This window comes from Tyto alba, unplaced genomic scaffold (assembly GCF_018691265.1).
Source record: "Tyto alba isolate M040663 unplaced genomic scaffold, T.alba_DEE_v4.0 Super-Scaffold_38, whole genome shotgun sequence".
In the NCBI taxonomy this organism is placed as follows: domain Eukaryota; kingdom Metazoa; phylum Chordata; class Aves; order Strigiformes; family Tytonidae; genus Tyto; species Tyto alba.
Window position 1 is genome coordinate 11,449,234 of NW_024881313.1, and position 19,778 is coordinate 11,469,011.

At 40.3% G+C, this 19,778-nt stretch overlaps 1 protein-coding gene across 3 annotated transcripts; it reads right to left on the reverse strand.

The window, feature by feature from the left end:
* Window positions 1–796: 796 nt before the first annotated feature.
* TMEM106B (transmembrane protein 106B) lies at window positions 797–16,031 on the reverse strand. 3 transcript variants are annotated; one of them, XM_032991609.2, is made up of 9 exons: window positions 15,907–16,031; window positions 14,914–15,007; window positions 12,431–12,652; window positions 9,691–9,754; window positions 8,234–8,393; window positions 7,282–7,422; window positions 7,134–7,183; window positions 4,299–4,352; window positions 797–3,562 (listed from the first exon to the last, which is right to left on the reverse strand). In XM_032991609.2, exons 3-9 carry the CDS (start codon window positions 12,648–12,650, stop codon window positions 3,424–3,426), a joined length of 828 nt encoding a protein of 275 aa, XP_032847500.1. In that variant the 5' UTR covers window positions 12,651–12,652; window positions 14,914–15,007; window positions 15,907–16,031; the 3' UTR covers window positions 797–3,423. The 3 variants fall into 3 exon arrangements, with proteins under 3 accessions (XP_032847500.1, XP_032847501.1, XP_032847498.1); XM_032991610.2 differs by lacking the exon at window positions 15,907–16,031 and adding an exon at window positions 15,555–15,892; XM_032991607.2 differs by lacking the exon at window positions 14,914–15,007.
* Between the last annotated feature and the right edge of the window lie 3,747 nt (window positions 16,032–19,778).

Consider the following 19,778-nt stretch of genomic DNA (forward strand, 5'->3'; position numbering starts at 1 on the left):
TTTACCTTGTTATAATTTTGAATTTTTACAGTTACTATATACAGAATACATTGTTATGTTTTTCAATTGTGCCATTACAGTGCAACATCTGGACTGCTGTTTTAAGAAATAACTAACAGAGCTTCCATTTTAAAGTGCAACATGTTTTGGTACAGGAATTGCTACAATGAATTCAAGTGAAAAGAATTAAATAAACCCCTTGAAAGACAACACTACAACACCAGTATATATGTATTTGATAGTATTCAAAGATTATGGGGAAGTTACAAATGAAATATGAATCACTTCAAAAGAAGTCCTTCAGAAACCATCTTACACACAGGAAAACAAACCAGAAAAAAAAATTACAATTCTTCAAGCTGAATCTGTACTTACTGATTTACAGTGAACTGAAAGGCTTGCCTTTTTTATTTTAAAATCAAGATAAAAAAATAAATGTGAAATAATCACAGGTCTGTCACTTGGATCTAGTCTCATAGCTTGTTTACAAAGTTATACAAGTTAATACTGACTTCCCTTGCTCCCTTAGCACATTTCCAAGCTCAGCCAGAGAAATCAAGTCTAAGTTAAGTATTCAAACAGATGCTTATCTGACTTTATATTAAAAATTAAAATTAGTAGTTAAATTCAAGTACTTGTTTTGCTTGGTTAGTAATGTGCTGACAGTTTTGCATGGACATACTAGCACATGCAGAAGCCTTAAGCCTTTGACTCTCCCGTAACACTGACTTAATGTGAGGATTCATCAATAGGGTCTTTACTCCACCCTTTTTTTTTTAATGACAACTCTTCATCATTCCATAAATCTACTGTAATTTGATGGTGTTAAAGTTTACGTCTGTTAGATATCCCAGATGACAGACACTAAGACTTGTATCTTCCTCCTTTTACCACATACATGGACAGAATAATTCCACTCATATGAATTATTTTAAATTAGACAGTTGCATTTCATGCAACATAAGATCCACACATTTAAGTATGTATTTTGCTCAACATGCCTGCCGAACTTTCAAAGGTCAGTTTGAGTCTTAACACTGTGTAACAGTGTAACCTCCCGCTTCCCTGCTTGTTCAAGCAGCTTTTGTTACTGTCACTGAGTAATTTTATCATTGTGCCATTCCAGTTATTTTAGATTACCTTTTATCCTTTGAAGAAAAATTTGTTTAAATTGATATAGTATCTGCCGCCTAGAGCTGTTTTCATTTTCTACTTTAAAACAAAGGGACAACAAGCCTCAAACAAAACCAACACTCCAGGTGCAAATACTTTGGCCTAGAAGAAAAAACTGGTATCACTTGCTGGCTGACTTCAGATCTGACATTATTTAAACCAGAATTCTCTCCCTACTCTCCAATATAAACAGATCTTTCTACAACAGATAACACAGAAAAGTTTAACCCTCTGCTTCTAGCCAGCTACCCACTCTGGTCTTCAGTTATCACTGGTATCTTTTCAGACTACCTGGTAAGCTTCTGCATGCATTTTAGCAGCCACAGGACTGTGCCTCATCTATGCTCTAGGAAGATTAGTCAGTTGTGAACTAGTTTCCCCTGTGTTGTAAGTTGTAATAAAGAATGCTTACTTTTAAGTGCCCAGATCCAAGAATGATTTTCAGAATGTAACTACAGTAAGTCAGAACTGAGTATTCCAGTTCCAGAAGTTCTCCAAAGCTAAAAGCTGACATATTCATCTTATCAACAATTCCTAAACAGTTCAGGTTCCAAAATTTTTCACAGACATTCAGAATAAGTGCTCATAGCAATTCAAGCACAGGAAGGCTTTTTTGTATGGTCACTTAATTTCTTTTAAATCTGTCTTGTATCATCAATATTCTTTCCCCCACTCACCTAATTAGGTCCACCTAAAAAAGGCCAATAAAGGAAAGAGCAATATAGACATGTACCTTCACCGAAGTAATGGAACATAAGAGATTGTTAATTGAAGAAGTTACTCAGCAGCCTTTTTCCATAGTGTTTATTGCTAATTCCTTTTTATAGCTTATTTCCAGGAGATGAGCAGCATAAAAACTGCAAAATCTATTTAAAAAGATATTCATTACAATGCAACAGTCTCAATAGTACCTTCTTACAGCTGCATCTTACTTAATTCAGAAATAAAACAATCCTGATCTAGTTAATAAAAAAGTTTAGTACCTAACCCTTAGAACAGTTGGTCTTCAGAAGTCAAGCAAATTTGGACACAGAATTTAAAATCACCACATTTGATAATATCCCCGGAATTTCTCACTGTGCAAAATATCCTACTGAAACTATTTAATAGCTTTGTAACAAGCCAAGTCTCACTATTACATCAGCATTTACCCTTACAGCAAGAGTTGCTTTATTCTTCCTTACACAACTTTGATGTGAACTGAGTGCTGTGAAGATTCAGATAACTACTGCGTTGCTTACCGAGCCTGCGTGCTAAATATGCACACCCCAACATATTAACACTTACAAGTAGCTTAGATACACAGTACATTAAACTAATAAAAATGATGAAAATTGACATCAAGCTGCCCAAACCCATGCTCAGTTTCCCACCTAGTTCCAACCGCACAATCTCGATTTTAACAGCTGTCTTCAAAAGTTTACTAAAAACAAAGCAGGAAGATACCATCAAAGTCTTCACCCATTCATTTGCTACAGTCTTGAATTCTGCCTTTGTCAGTAATGATTCTGGGGGGTTGTTTTTTGTTTTAAGTTCAACTTTAAAACTAACAACATACATTCACCTTGTAACATCCCAGAGGTAGCAGGAGGGAATATGAATGAAAGATGCCAGATTCTAGAAGTTGCACATTCAAGTATAGTGTCATTCAAGAGAGCTTTCCTGGCTTTCACAGACTGCAAGTCACCTCTAATCATGTATAGTAAACAAAAAAAGTAGAATCCCAAAATAAAGAACTACTGCCACTGGATTACTAATAGAAGTTTTACACTCAGATACCTCAAAATAATGTTGTTACTTAAGTAGTAATACTGCCAGTTTCAATAGTCAAATGTCAAGAACTGAAGTATAAACTTAAAATTTGAGTACCAATTTTTCTAAAATGCTCATTAGTGACACATTTCACCTAAACACAGACATACACACAATTACTCTAAGTTGATGTACCACACTGTAAGGTAAGGTCCTGATTCAGTTCAAGAATCTGATATTCCCCCTCTCCCTCCCACCACACAACTTGACAGAAGTGTTTACAGTAATAGAAAGCAAACAGAAGGGGAAAACACAACATTTAACAAGTGCATCTATATACATTTTGCACCTTTTCCCTCTTTGCATCTAAAGTGAACAGGTCACCATGTTTGCTATGCTTTACATGCACATACTTCCCCCTTCACATAGTACCAGTCCTATTCAAAGGATCTGTGCAAGCATCAACAGCAGTCATTCCACACTAACCAACAGGTGCTTTTATTGCGGAGGCTGAAGTACATTTAAATATTCCGACTGGCCCAGCTGGTAGGTTGTGTTTCCTCCACAGTCCACATACTGGTATCTCTCCTGGGATATTTGCTCTGAGTGGCCAAAGTAAGACGTTGTCACTGTCACTCTTAAAAAAGACAAAACAGGAGATATTTGTTTTGTAAGAGGCCTGAGTTTCCTACTCTAAAGGTCAGTGTTTTTAAGTTACTAGGGTTTTTAATGGAAAAAAGTTGGAACAAAATAAGTTCTAAATGAAGTTAAAAACAATACTAATTTACCACTATAGATTTTCTCCAAGAAATACATTTGGTTCCCTGACCACAGACTTGTTTTCTAAAAAAGATGGTAAAGCTGAGGCCTACTCATCAATACCTTGCTTTGCGAGGAGAAAGTAAGTGATTAGAGAAGGTACAGCCATGGTTGGTGTACAACTCTGACCCTGCCTCCAAGATCCCCTCATGCTGCTATTTATGCAATCAGTCCTGAAAAGTGGACTTGAGCAGAGTACTGAAACCTGTAACTGCTTCAAGGTCACTCAGACCTCGGCAATTTTTGAACAGTAGCTGATACACAAACTCATTTCAAAATAACTGAGACCTTAGTAGCTCCCTGGCTGCAGTCCAACTGCAGAGCAAATACAGTAATAACAGTTCTACCTCTTCAAGTGTCTTTACACCACCAGAACCTGTCAAAATACGCAGTCTATTTTCAAAAATTATGAAGCTCCTACACTAGAAAGTAAGTTGATTTCATTTTATCTATGATGCACAGACTCCAGGATTAAGTATTTCTGAGTAATATTTCAATGAGAATTACATGGCTTTTAAACTTATTTCTGACAAAAGGGAAGTTTCCATACTTACTGCATCATCACTACTATGTTATGCACTTTGATAGATGCTAAAGTACAGAAGTCACTGAAAAAAAGAGAAACAGTTGTTAGATTTGCATCAAGCTGTTACAGGTAGTTATATAAAAAGCAAGAATTGCGGCTTCAACTGGAAATTCTGCTATCTGTATATATAAAGACTATAGAGTTGCTAGCAATGGCAACTAAAACATTTCTTGAAAGCCACCACCAGTGACTGTATACTCATCCTAGGTCTACTTTTATATATATTGTCTCACTTTCACGTGAACTATATTCACATGTGCTTGCTTAAATATAATGCTTGCCAACAAGTGTCCTGTGAAATAGTGTTCACTCCATCTTTCAGAAGCAAATCAAAGCAAATTATGTCTATATGAAGACATAATAGACATAATGCATATAGACATATGAAGCATATAGACATAATTTGCTGCAATTTCACTTCACAAGAAATTTATCCATAGAAAGGAAAATTTACAACAAAAGATCAAGGTTATTCCAACTTCAGCATCTTTTCATGTAAAAGCAGCAATTTCTATAAAGAAAATGTCTTGAAGGCTTGCTATTCTTGCTCAAAGTATCAAGAACTTTGGAAAGTCCCATTTTTTTTTGTACTCATCTAATTCCGTATTATGCAAATTAACCTTTAACCAATCTGCAGAGATTCTGAAGTCAGTTATTGTTCTCTTGCAAGATACCCTTTCCAAACTTGTATCTTCTGACATGTACCTACATACCAGTTATACAGAGCACTAAGTGTATACTTTTTCCTACCCCTCCTTCAATCAATTGCTCTCGGTCACAAATTTACCAGCTCTGGAATAAAGGCATATAATCAGTGCAGTAAGTTTGTGTGGCAGCCACCCACAATATTTGCATGCCATTGTAATTCTTTTCCCCAGCACCAAACAACATATGCTGAAGTATTAAACCGTGAATGAACACAGGTGATCCAAGTCGTATGAAAATACAAATAAAACAGTTCAGTTTTAAAAGTGCTTTATACTGGTATCTGTAGTAATGACCAATGTTTTTATTTTTTTCCTGCTAAACTTAAACCAGGATTTACTTAGACCATAATGCCAGATATTCTTAGTTACTGTAGTTCTCTAATCCAAAAATATAGATAACCTGTAACATAACAAAGCCAGCTCATATCCAAGAGCACATACTGGCTGTCAAGCCAAGAGGTACAATACCAACATTCTGGGGTTTTTTAAAGTCCAGATTATCTGCAGATGAATGTTTTAAAAAAACAAAATACACAAACCAAAGAAAAAAAAAAAATAACCAAAACCCAAACATACCACACAGTAGCTAGGAAACTACACTGAAGTTGAGCTCCACATTGAGCCAGCTCTCTAAAATAAATGAGTGGAAATGCCCTGTATGATGATGATGATTTCATCATACAGGTCTGCTGAATCCAGATGGTTGTATGCAGTCACTTCAGGTCTCCAAGATCTCATGTATTCAACCTAAGCTGATTTTACAGTACACATGTTCTCCAGGATCCAAACAACTAGCTAGTTACGTCCAACACAAGACCTAAATTGACTAGCTGGGGAAACACCCAAATGTGATTCACTGTACAACCCCCAACGCTGTAGGCCACAACACTATCTGTTACAAAGCTTATCCCAGGGCCTTCTCTGGAAAGTTAAATGTTTGTGTGGAAAAAAAACCCAAACACAGTAACAAATATAAAACCCCAGTAAGATCAGCTGAAGCTATGTTAGCTGGGTGTTCAAACTCAGGAAGATCACTTGCCGTCTCCAGGGTTGCTCTATAACATGAACCCAGGCTTTCAAGACTCACAATACAGTGAAAGAGCAGAAACTCCATCAACAACAGTAACTGTCAACACATCAGTGAGGCTGACTAACACCAACTGTGTAACACACAAAATCTGGAGAAAATGAACAGCCATAGTTTTGCATGTGGCTCAAATTCTGTTTAGTACATTTTAAACCGACCACAACAAAGCTAGTGAGTGCTACTCACAAGCACTAGGACTTTGCTGTATCAGCCTGTACAAGAACTTAGATTCTTAACAGATACAAACTTCTATACTTGTGGGTCTCTTATTGCCAGTTATAGCCCACGGTTAGATTTACTGTGCTGAAGCACCAAATATTTTCACATGTGCACAAATCACCTGTTAGTCTGCTCTTCTAGCAACGTTCAAAAACACTTGCTGTCCTGAAGGAGGGCAAGTCCACATGACAGTTTCTCTGCCTCTACCCCAAGACTGCACAATCTACGTCCGAGCTGGACCAGTGAATGCATCATTGTTCCACACTACTGCCAAGGCAGTCGCTATCAGGCAGAAAAGCCTGAAATACATCCAGGTCAGGCCACAGGCAGAGCAGCTTTTGCTTGTCCACATCTCTATACATCCGAAGTCATCCAGGTTTTTCTAAGGTTAGTCACCAACTTGCAGGCAAATTAGCCTATAATTTGTATAGAATTAAATACAAATTCCCTCTACCGCCATAGAAATTTGTCGGAAAACTACTGAAGAATGTTAAGAGAACACACCTGCACTTTCAACACCACAAAGCAGCAGCTCCTATCTCTTTCCAAGGCCTAAAACACTGGGGTAGAGATACCATCCAAAGTGCTGAGAGCCAGCTACAGCAAGCCAGTGTATGAAACTATTGAAACAATCATGGTTTAACTATTTTTCAGTACTATTAAATTCACACAAAGAAATGCCACAACATCTCTGCAAACACATTTCTGCTGACTTTGAAAAAAAGTAATTTCTAGCACCATTGTAATTTTTAATAAGACCCATGTGATATTTAGAGGCGAGTACACTTACAACATGTAGCTCATTTCATCTTGTATGACTGTGGGCACCATATAGTCAATCTAATAAAAAAATAAAAAACAAACAATGAAAGCACAAATTAGTGTTTATATTTATGAAGATCAAAATGTATTCAACTTTGAAAGCCCATGCTATTTACCTGCTTCATATCCAGAGGACCAATGTTGGTGATGTTGTTTAGCCGTGCTTTGCCAATAACTGTTTTCGAAAACTGAACTTGCGCTGTGATATTTGCTACTTCAACAGAATAATAGTTGTTGTTTGTTATATTTAGTGTGTTCTGAAAGAAACAAAAATAAACCAACACACATAAAACATTAACAGCTATCCATTCTGTGTATCTTGATGAGCACACATTCTGAAATTTGTACCAAAGACAGTAATACCTGAAATTATGCAAATATACATTTTCCTGCCTTCTAGGATTGGGGGTGGGAGGGAGGGAAGGGGGTGGTAAGGGATCATCACTTAACCCCTTTCTCACATTTTTTTCTGAATATATTGAGCAGCACAAACTTCTGCACAATTTCCCTGGTGACTGCCCTCCACTGCAAATCCTGCATTTTAGCTATCAATGGATCCTTTCCTCCCACAGCTGCTTTGCTTTATTTAAAAAGAGAAACTCCACCAAAAGTCTTTTAGGTAATCCTATGTTGACCACATTACCAAGAAGTCAAAAAGCATGTGGAAAGAACTCCTTTAAGTTTTATGGTGGATAAGACATCATTTTTCCTCAAAACCAATTTTGATAGGTGCATGATACCAGGGCAGCATTTAATAACATTCCTACATACATACACTACATTTCACTCATATTCCGAAAATAATGCAAATAACTCCAAAGTCACTGTTACTCTGAAAACAGAAGACCCAATGGTAGCTTGCAACTATACCTCTATTAGCTATAGATACAGGAACCTGCCACAGCAGGTCCAGTTACATTTTCCAAACTGGCCACTGTATCTGCTTGTATTTCTTAAGGCACTAAGCTTCCCAGACCGACCACAATTTCTATGTATATGAAACTGTCACAGTATTATCTCTGGTTGCGGTTATCTATTACAAACATGCAAACAAGTAGCTAGACTTACCGTAATATTTAGATATATTATATGTCTACCCTGTTCATAAGTGACATATACTGACTTCACACCAATGTATTCAACATCAATTGAGCGAGGAAACAAGAAGAATACAGCCAGCCCAGAAAGTAGTAAACATACAATTACAGAAGCAGTCACATAGAGCTTTCTGGAGAAAAAAAAAGAGCACATTTCAGAGTCAAAAGCATGTTAAACAATGGTGGCATGTTATTTCCTTTAAAGTGATAAGAACCATGACTAGTAAATACATCTAGTTCAGTCTATTTCTGGCTTTCATTAGCTTCCAAAGGGGCAAAAAAAATAATCTATGCTGCACTTCACGTCTACATCTCAGAGATGTTACTCTTGTATATACATCAGAAATCAAGTTTCAAAACATGGTTATCCTGACATTTGTAACTTAAAGAGGAAAATGTAAGAGGTAAATATCTATGTGCTTTGAAACACAAGCACTTCCTCTTAAAATTTATTTATAGCAGAACTTTTGTCATTCTGCAGGACTCTTGCACAACACATGCAGGAAAAAAAATAAAGCTCTTACATGCCTTACACAGGATTCTCTGTCATAAAAGACTTTCAGGGAAAGTGTTAGACTCATGCGAAGGAACAAGAAATTCACAATTACCATAATATAAAAGGCGGTGTGTATGATGATAAAAAATGCACAAATAAAAGGCTCTACTGCACCTCCAATTTTCTCAGAAATAAAACACTGAAGTAGTTATGTTCTAATGTATGCTTCAAATGTTTCTAGAATGTTTCAAGTTTATACTATTATTACATCAGATATATGATCCAGGATAGCATTATGTGAAGTTACTGTGTTTTTTTCCTGGCACTCATTTTTGTTTACTACAGAAACATCCGGACATTAAGGAAAAAACAGAACCAAAATGTATGAGAACAATAAAAACCCCAAGCACTGTAATTAAATCTTTAAGTAGATTCTAGAAAAGAAAAATTGAATATGCTATATCAGAATGACAAGCTCATCTATTTTGCCATCTGCTCAGAGCTTAATAAATTATTTTCTTAGTGACTTATTTTGGACTAGTGGCTCAAAGACTTAGTTATCACTTTACTCAGACTTTAACACTGAAAATGTATTTGCTTAGATCAATTAAGATGTTAGAGATTAATAAATACTTGCATTCTGTAGGCATTCAGGTAAATATGTACATGAAGTGATCATACAGTATTACTTAGCTTTGGAAGACATGCTGTGATGAGGAGTATGCACACCTGTTAATAAATAACTCTCCAAGAATTAGAGGTTAAGGCCGATATTACTCATGATCAGGGTTCTTTCAATACTGAATGCAAGAAAACATTCCAGTGATTTTTGCTTGATTCTTCTTAACACTATCTCCTTTAAATTGATGGATATAAACTAGAAGAGAAGATTTAACTGTAGATTCATATATCACAATTAACTAATAACTTACGTTCTTCTTGGCCTCAGTCTCTGATCACTGTATGGAATTAATGCTACCAGCTGATTTTCCTGCCCTGGAAACAAAAACACCATTTCAGAATTTAAACAAACAAAGAATAAGTGTTGTTGCAGTTACTTCAAACAAAGAGTGCCCATTATAACTTAAAGGCACCAAAAAATAAACACTAAGGATAAATATTTAAATTTCAGATAACAACCCAAGTAGAATACTACTGTAGCTTATGTCACTTTCTGAAATAGAGCATGGCTTACACAACATGGAGAGGAAAAAACACCAAGCCCAGAAAGACCAAAACAGCAACAAATTCTGCCTCTGTGCTGTATACACACACAGGAGATGGCGTGCCTCTGGCACCATTTCCTTGAGAGAGAGAGGTACAAAACAGCTTCCAGCTCTCTATACCACACTATATAAAGTCATAGGACAAAACATTCAGAAGCTCAGGCAGTAAGAACTGACCCAGAAGACATTCTGCATGTACTCTTCTGAAAAGCAGAAGTCCGGTTTGTTTAAAGAAAAAAAAAAAAAAAAAACACATATCAGTTTGGGTGGCTCTGGCAACACAAGTTATACATAGACTGCCATCTGGGAGTCACTGGTATATGCAACCACTTCTCACTGGAGTGTGCTGCAGCACCCTGGAAGTCAAAGAAGTATCTACTGGAATTTCTCCAAGCAAAAAGTTACTTCACTAGACAGCATTTTTAAAAGGGGGCATCTTAGCAGTAGAAATCAAGAACACAAGCACAGATGAGTTGTTGAAAATAGATGTATTACATCTGCCTGCATAGCTTTTGCTATCTGCTTTACAAGAAAACGGAATCATGATTCATCCATACAAGAACAGAGAGGCCTCAAGACCAAGTCAAATTTTAATTTAAGCTAAATGTAGAATTTGACCAGCATTATCACTTAGTTAATCAACCACTTCAAAGTGATTCCATGCTGAATCACTAAGTTGAGCAAAGCATGCTAAGCAGGTTGTAGTACATAACATCAACCTTCTAGAAAACCTCTACCAACTTGAAAGATTCTCATCTCAGCTTCAATAAAACATCTCCAACCTTCAAACAAAACAGCACAGACCTACTTTCATACTTTATCATACTGAAAACCTAAAGCTGTCCAAGTAACAAAACACAATTTCTTGTGTTTATTATAGTTTAGCCATCATAACATGTGTTAGTCTTCCCTATTAATCAGAAAGTCATTCTGTGAACAGTTAATTTTTCGACCTCTCCCCTCAAAAAAACCCAAATGATTTTTTTTTTCTAAAGTACTGAAGAAAGTTAAAAAGACAGCCATTTTTGTCCTAATAACTAATTTAAAGTTCTAACTTTAATCACACTATTTCATCAGAACGTATGGACAACATGCATTATTAATAGTTACTGCAAAATGTTTAATAACTGAGTTAACTCACATTTGTTTAAGTATTACATCCATGAATTCTACAGTCAAAGCTTTTGAACACAAGAATCCCACTATATACTGCATTTTAGCTAGCACTATTTTGATTAAAACTTGCTATTGCTATTATCAAGTGTTAGCAAGCTAACAAAACAAACTTCTCTATAGTCTTTCAGTTCCCACACTTCAAATTTGCTGAAATCAGAGCTACTCAAAGAATACACTGTAGTATAAAGTTTAACAGCTAAAACACAGATCTCTTATGACATTTGCAGCTGCTTACTTATCCTGTGCCCCCAGTCACTTATTCACAGGTGAGACTGAAGTATTTGTGAACTATACCAAAACCTCATCTGACTGAAGCACACAAACAAGGACAACACAGCTCAGACATCAGTCAATTTTCCTGAGCTGCTCAAAGTCAGTTCTGAGAGCTTTTACACACAATAAACTGTTTTGGATAAGAGTTCTGGCAAAAGCAAAACAGTCCCAAACATGAATCCTTCTCATCAGTTCCTCCCCCTATGTCAAAGGGAAGAGTTGAAGCACAGGGCTGTGCCTTGGCACAGTGCATTTGCCACTCTCTCTTTTTGCCCAGTTCCAGGTATCCTGCATTCTCCTTGCATAGATCTCTTCCTAAATAGTTATTCAGGTGACATATCACATAGGAGAGAAATGTAATAAATCAGAATGTTTTATTAAAGGGAAAAGCAAAGGATGAGGGCAGCAAGCAAACAAAACGGTTAGGCATGAAGACTAATACTGTGAATGTACCCCTTCCTGGGGCAACCAGAGATCCTGTGTGTTTTCAACTCCCAGCTGGGGCCCTCTGCCTAGCAGAGAGAGGTGGGACAAAGGGAGAATAAAGGAAATCGAGGGGCACTAGCAGCATGGAGGGCATGATCAAGGAAAACGTGTCATAGCACAGGTCTACTTTTCACTCAGTATTTGCAGGGTTATATATTGATTCAACGAGTGTAAAATAGTTTATTCCATTTAAAAAATGGAATAAAATGTCACAAAAATAAAGGTTTACAAATTCAACTTGAGAGAGCTAAGGTTATGTGTGAATTTAAAGCTGAGAAGCAAGAAAAACTGGCATTGTACAGACAACAGGAAACCCAACAGGTAACAGCCAAAGTTGATTCAATTTATCTCATTCATCCAGCATAAATGGAACAAAATGCTTAGTGCTAAAAAGTTAGAAAGATGAAAAAACTTAAGCTTGTCTAGGAGAGCTCTTTTTACAGATCATTATAGTTACAACTGCACGTGGTTATGAGGTAAATTTAGAAGTTGAAAAAAGAAATAAACTTACCTCGTGGAATCCTTCCTGTTCCCTGGCAAGTCGGGCAGGTGACACTGTCCCTTCCTGTAAATTCCACGTAGGGAAACTGCGATACATCTCCACATCTGCTGTCATCGTTGTGCGACTCCGAGTGAACCAACCTGTTCCTCATATTATCAGACACTGTGTTGCCATCATAGCCGTCTTCCTTGCATGCATGCATAGGCAAGTGAGAAAGTGATTTTCCCATGCCTAAAATAAAAGTCAGAAGAAAGTTTTGAGGGAGAACAATTCAAACATGGCTTGTACTTACTCCTCTGAATCAGGTAACTGTTAGTCTGTGGCCATTACTCCCATAGGAGTCCTGTTGAACCTCTGTTCAGATCCCTTAAGACCTGCGAAGCGCTAAGGCCCTGTCAATCTGGTACCAACCCCAAGCTCTAGGAACCTGAACTGGGAGCATTGTTCAGATCCTCCCATATGCTCAGCTTGAACAGGGGATCGATGACAGGCTTTTAAGTTAGAACAGTAAAATTCCTGGCAAAAGGTTGCAACAGTCTAGCAGTGTTTTTCAAAGGATTGTTACCATACAAACTTTCACGCAATGTGTGAATCTTTGTATAAAAAAAACTGCCAAAACATTCAAGACTGGGTTCCAGAAAGCAAGTTGCAATTTCCACTGGATTCTATACATTCTACAGACCCAATTCTAATAAGCTTTTCAGGTTGTACTTGCTTTGAGAACACAGGACCAGCTATTAGTTTCCAAGATAGAAATATAGATCTCCAGATGTTTAAACTGACAATTCCCTTTAATCCACAAGAGCTCTGATTCACAGGAAAGTCAAAGAAAAAATGGAAGTTACTTTAACATACCTGCTGGCAATATACAACATTTATAGAGACTTGGAGACTTGTTAAAAAAAAAAAAGTATTAAATCACAAAAGCATTTTTGCTACCTATACAAATTTTTAATTTTTCTCATTATGGTAGCTTTTCAGCCATTACACTGAAACTACCTTGAAACACAGAACACTTGAAACTAAAGGCTGTAATGAAGTGATGCAAGTGGAAACCTTCCTAATTTGCAACAGGCAGAAAGCAAACTCCAAGTTAAAAAAAAAAAAAAAAATCTGTACAGCAGTGGCAATTAGTTGTCCATCTTATCGGAACAACCCATTTTAGCTACTTAACCCACAGAGACACCAGTCACTCAATTCACCAGTGTCTTGGGGAACAGGATGCTTTAAAAAGAGTATATAAAGCTTCAGTTTTTCCATTGTAAGTGGCATTTTTAAAGCAGCTGCTAATAATTATCATGCTGGTTCACTGAAAAAGGAAGCCCTGAGAGGAAGATTAAGACAGCAAAACAAGTGAAAATATTTTAAACCAACCACGCAAGACAAAACAGAAGGATCTCAAATACAGTGACTGTAACACAAACACAACATTAATTCATTATATTGTCACAAAGGTTAGGTGAATGTAGGGAGTGAAAAGTAATTCAGCAAATGCCAACAAGTCCCAGTTACCATTCCTGCAAATATGCAGCATTATTTTATTCGTTTAAACCATTAAACCCTCAAAAGAAGGAAAACCATCCTTATGCTGCTACAGGACTTTTTAAACATTCTAAGTTTGGGAGACATTCAATAATGGCAATTGTTGAATTAAAAACTGAAACTATTAAGCTATTGAAAAAAAATTTCTGAAAAAGCTGTTGACAGTGTTGATTATTATTCAATGTGAAGCTTTTGCTTACTGTTCCCCTTGTAACTGACCTACAGCCTTTAAGCTATGAAACTCGAGTCCTGCAGCTTAGGCAACAGCTGTCACAGTTATAGGTCTGAAATCTTAGGGACGAATCTCTGGTGCTGTTGTGCAACAACTGCATTCAGCTTACCTGCTCTACTGATGGCAGGCTCAGGGTGTCTACGTTAACAACTAAATACAGAACAACTCTGTAGAAATAAACAATTATTGAGGAGCCAGCATCCACACTATACATGGTTTTGTATGTTTTTTTCATACTAGCTCTTGTCCAGACTGAGACCATCCACTAACTACTGAGGTGCACGTTCTAGTTTTGTCTTCTTCCAAAAGGAAGAGACTCCATGTTCTCCCAGACCACACTGTGATGTGAACCAAAGTGAACCAAGGATGACTGGGAACACATTCCAAGAGCATACCCTTTATTAGAATTAAAATACTAATGCAAATTGTACTTGGACTTCAATAATTAGAATGTAATCGTGTTGTTCTACTGCCAGAGACTTAGGAGAGACATGTCTTGGTTCACAAATGAGCAAACAGACCAACCGCCTTCAAGTGAGGTGAGTTCCTCCAACATGCTTTCCCCTCCCAAGCACTGAACCTTACTACAGCTGACCAGAACTCATTAACACTTTGTTCTTTTATCGAGCACTCCTAAGCTGAACAGCAGTAGTTCCGAGAATATATCTCCATACGCAACAGCTTCTATACTGTCACTAAAGTCACAAACTCTACTTACTTAACAGTTGTGTTTTGAACAAGTCTCTCCCTCATAAGCGATGTATACACCCCAGTCTCCCTGGACTTGTCTGGAGTTTCCCTGAATTCAGTGTCTGTTAGAAACAGTTTGGTAAATTAAAAACTGTTGTGATAAGTGGCTTTTGTTTAAGACTGCACCCTTCAGCTTGTTGTGACATTGCAGCCTGAAAGCACACAGACAAAACACAAGCAATGTCCCAGGCATACAGAACCACTGCATCTCGAGTTACGTGCAAGACCTGGGGAAATAACTTTTTGTTTACAGACTCAGTGAAACTTTGTAGTTAAACTACATTGTTCTACATCTCCAAAAGTTAGGGCAGGATTCTTATTTACAGATTTATAAACTTCAGGTTACAAACTTGCTTTTTCAAAACAACAAATGATTTTTAGGCCCGACCATCTTCTACCCTATCAGCCGCGGCTTAATCACAAGCATCGCAAGCTCCTCCAAAACAGAGGAAGCTGCAAGTCAAGGTAATGACCTGGCAGTCACAAACTCGCCCCGTAAGGAGAGGCACCGCCAGCGCTGCCTTCCGCGACCCACCCCTCGGCCGCAGCCTGCTCGCTAAGGCTGGCGCTGCCAAAAACACAGCGGTCAGCGACCTCCCTGAGAGTTACCGATTTTCTCGCCCGTCAAGCCAGAGCGGCGGCTGCCCTCACAAACACGGCGAAGTTTCCAGCCGGCGGGTGCGGACCGAGGCCCGGCGAGCTGGGCCGCTGCCCCGGGCGGGCAGGGTCTGGCCGCGGAGGGGGCGGGCAGCCCCCCCGGCCGCCCGGAGGTAAGCAAGGCCCAGCCGCGGGCCGGCGCAGGCCTCGCCGAAGCCCACGAACGACCGCCGCGGTCCCGCTCCCAGCGCCCAGCTCCGGCAGGGCCTCGCAGCCACAGGCCGCGCCGCGCCGGGCCCGGCTCCCGCCGCCTCCGCCAACCCGGCCGCGGCCCCGGCTCCCCTCCCGGAGCCGCCCTCCCCACCTGCGGCGTGGGCTCCGCAGGCCGGCCGGGGGAATGACGGGTTGTACCGGCCACGGAGAGCGACAGGACCGAAACCGTCAGATGCGACGCGGCCGCCCCGGCTCTAAACCCCGGATCCGGGCCGTGCGCAGGCGCAGAGCGGCGGGGGGCGGCACCGCTCCCGCCCCGGCCCGGCGGCGGGGGGTGGGCCCGGCCCGGTGCCCCTCTGGGGCTCGTCCCGCCCTTCCCCTCGTTCCCCCGGTGAGGGGGAGGCTTGGGAATCGCACAGAAACCGCCGTCCCGGGCGTGAGGCGGTGCCCGGGGTGAGGGGCGCTCCCGCACCCCCCCGGAGTTAGGGGTGGAAGAAGGGAAAGGGAAAGCGGGGGTGCCGCGGCCCCTCTCCGCGGCCCGGGGGCGGGGGGCAGAGCGGGTTTGCTCCCCGAATCGCTCAGTCGTTCGCGTCGCTGCTCGCAGGTGTGTGCTCCTCCGCATAAGCTCTGCATTAATCCCAGGAGAAAAGCGGGGGTTTTTCCTTCCCCAACCGAGCCTGCTTCGTGGCAGCTTCGCACCCACCATCGTGATTTTCTGTTCTCTGATAGCTCCGGTGGAAGTAGCTCGGCACGCTGTGCTGTGGGGGAGGCGAAGTGCTGCTCGAGCAAGGAAAGCGACGGCAGGTCAGCCAAAAACAAAGCGTATGTAGGAAACGAGACACACTACCCCTGCACTTCGGTGTTATAACTCATGTCACATTATACGAGGTTGCTTGTGCAGCTGGTGTTTATTCAGGGAATGGGCAGGGAGATGTTCTCCAAGCGATCTGCGAGAGCAAAATGCAGTTCTACTGGAACTGAGTAACTGGTGATTATTGCTCTTCGTGTGCCTGCCTCTGGCCCGTGAAAACCACCATCCGGTGTCTATGGCAATGTGGGAGACCACTGCTCTGTGGGGATGTGGGGACACAACTCAGCATGGAGGGGGCTGGGGACCAGGGAACAGCTCTGCTGGGTTTGGGAGCCTTGTCCCGGCTGCAGGAATGAATCAGGCTGGGGGAAGCCCCGTGATTCGCACCACGTGTGGAAGTGCAAGGGCAAGCATAAGGGCAGTGCTTGAGGGAGAGGACAAGGAAGCGAGGTCCTTACGACAGCTTGGGGCTGATCACAGGGCTGGGGCTGCTCCCGGGGCCGGGGGGAGACGGGCTGCCAGCACCCGCCACCCAGGGCCGGTGCAGGTGTGGGGCCACAGCCCCCCAGCAGCGTGCCCGGCACCTGGCTGCAGGTCCAGGTCAGCACAGAAAATAACCTTCCCCCACCCAAACGTATCTGTACCAGGACGAATGCCAGCCCATTTATTCCCTTTTTCCTTGGAACTTCCTGGTGTTTTCTGGGAGTTTAAGAGCTAGCAATAGTCCCTAGCCTTCACCATCTTTACCAAGTGGAGTCCCGCATGCTGCTTGCTGGTGGTGTAGCCTAAGTAAAATCATATGGCTGGGTTGGTGCCTAGCATCAAAGGTACTGCACTGATCTTCTAAGGACAACCATTAATCATTATCTATATTGTGTAAGCCTGACACTTTGTATAAATAGTGTACGCCTTGCTAATGACAATAGCTTTGAAGAGGAGCTAAAGACTGATAAAAAAGGGAACATCTTGCCCCAAAAGGCACAAAAGGCTGGATAATTGCCTGAGAAGTATGTAGTCAACAAAAGTCAGCAGTAACTGGGGGAAAGGTAAGAGCAGCAGGGGGAGATCACCACCTCCGACTCAATTCAAGACTAAAAAGGCTTGCTGCCCCACGCCTGTAAGGATCATGCATGGTAATTTACATAGCAAGCAAGGATAATTTAAATATAACAAACCAATAGCAGAAAAAAATATAATCGTTAACCAACGAATGTAAATGTAGGTGGTTTCCTCTAGTCATGTAACAGGATAAATATGTTAAAGTTCTCTTGTGTGGTGTGCTAGCTTTGTGGAATTACCACCTAGCACCCATCTTTGCACAAACATGGAATAAGTAAGTATCTCGGCTCTCTGTGTAAGATTGGCTTATTGCACACCGAGTACCAAGCCCTGTTTGTGGAACAACAGTGGATTGATTCTACTCCTCTAGCCAGGCATGGTCAAGCTCCTGACAGTGTTGGCAAAAGCTGGCACGTCCTTTGTCCCTCTGGTAGACCTTCATCTGAGTCTTTGGCCTGTCACTGTTCAAGGTTCCTGAGGTGCCAAACAAAGCTATCTGTGCATCAGGATCGATCACAGTACTTTGTGGGTTCCTAACTATAAAATGGTGTGTGTACGATACCTTGAACAGATTCCTGGCATGCTCAGGACCTGTATGGAGTTCGTCTCTTGCTTTAGAGCGTCAGCAAATGCCAAATGATGTGAATTTGGTAGGCTCAGGCCTTGCTATTAATTTCACTGTCTATTAGCTTCTGGTTCTGGATCAACTTTATATTGATCCAAGGAGCACAAAGCACAGTGTAAAAAATAGTCATAGCTTTCAGCTAGACAAACAGAAAGTGAGAACACCAAGCCTTTGCCTTTTACATTGTTTTAAATAACTGGCAGCCAGATACATTGACCTGAATCGTGATGCAGCAGGGGACGTGCCAGAAAAGGTCTACCAAAAACGTTTTTGGAACAGCTTTGGGAGGTCACACTGAATTTTGGCAGCTCAAAGTTATTCTGTCTGACAAACTCTCTTAATACAAATTTATTCAAGAGAAATATTCCTAGCAAACTTTAATTAGCATGGAGATTTTGATCAAACAGAATTTTGCACCTTAGACTGCAGCAGTTTTTATCCAATACTTCCAGCCCCCAAACCAATTTATGAGGCCCCATGCAGGTAAGCATGTTACAGGTTACCGAAGATAGTGTTTCTTTTGTCATGATAGAAGCAACAGTTGAAATCAGCATGGGCTTTAGAAATAGTTTTCTGTTACTGTAATCAATAGGGCTGTTTTCTAGTAAAGAATTCTCACAACGTGCCATAGCCTTTCCACTGTAGCTTTGACACAGAGTGGTTTAGGTTTTTTTCTCTTTAAAGCTGTCATGATGGAAGGGAACATGTATCTGGATATCTGTTTGCTTTGTGTTATTTTCAATTAGAAACTACATGTTAAAGATACCATTTTAGAAAGAGAAATTGAAACACTGGAAGGATCTGGCTCATCCATTAGTGGCCTCAAGCTCATCCATAAATTCTCAAGCTCACCTTAAATATAACTTATTTGCTATAGACTAGAGTAATGTAATGAAAATTAGAATAAACAATAATATAAATGTAAAGAGTTGTACCCACTGTGCAGGCTTGAAAAGCATGAAAAATATGTGATAACAAGATGTATACATTAAAAGCACATTAGAAGTGCTTAAATATGTGCTGAGGTGCTTAAAAGTGTTACTAAAATGTGCCACTGAGCTTGGGCTAATCAAAATGGGGTTCCTGTGATTATGGAAAGGGTATTTTGCAGCAGGGAAATACAGACTGCACAACATCCAATATTGCTGGTTCATGAACTGAATAGTTTATGCCTAGATGAGGATTGCATGCTTAAACAGAGACACAGAAATTAATCAGCTCAGGAATGCATGGTAGAGGGGTGGTATGCGATACTAGTGCTAGTAGGAGGGCTATGAAATGGAAACACTTGGGTGGAATAAAAAGGGAAGCTGAGATCATCACCTTTCGACTGACTTATGGGACAGCTGCAAGTAATATGAGCTCTTAGTTCCCATAGATCACTAAACGGGCACGGTTTATACTTCCGACAGTACATCAGTAAAAAAATCCAAGTGATGAATCTGGTTTCAAGTCAAGTTTTGTGGCTGGGATATGATAAGTGAGTCAGGTCCTTGAAATGGCTGGGGTTAGCAATCCCTGTAACAGC

Excerpts from the sequence above, each read along its gene's own strand:
- TMEM106B (XM_032991607.2), bottom strand. The coding sequence starts at position 12,650 with ATGGGAAAATCACTTTCTCACTTGCCTATGCATGCATGCAAGGAAGAC. Across the intron at positions 9,755-12,430 it reads AACAGGAAGGATTCCACGAG|GGCAGGAAAATCAGCTGGTA; the intron begins GTAAGTTTATTT and ends TTTTGTTTCCAG. Across the intron at positions 8,394-9,690 it reads AGACTGAGGCCAAGAAGAAC|AAAGCTCTATGTGACTGCTT; the intron begins GTAAGTTATTAG and ends TTTTTTCTCCAG.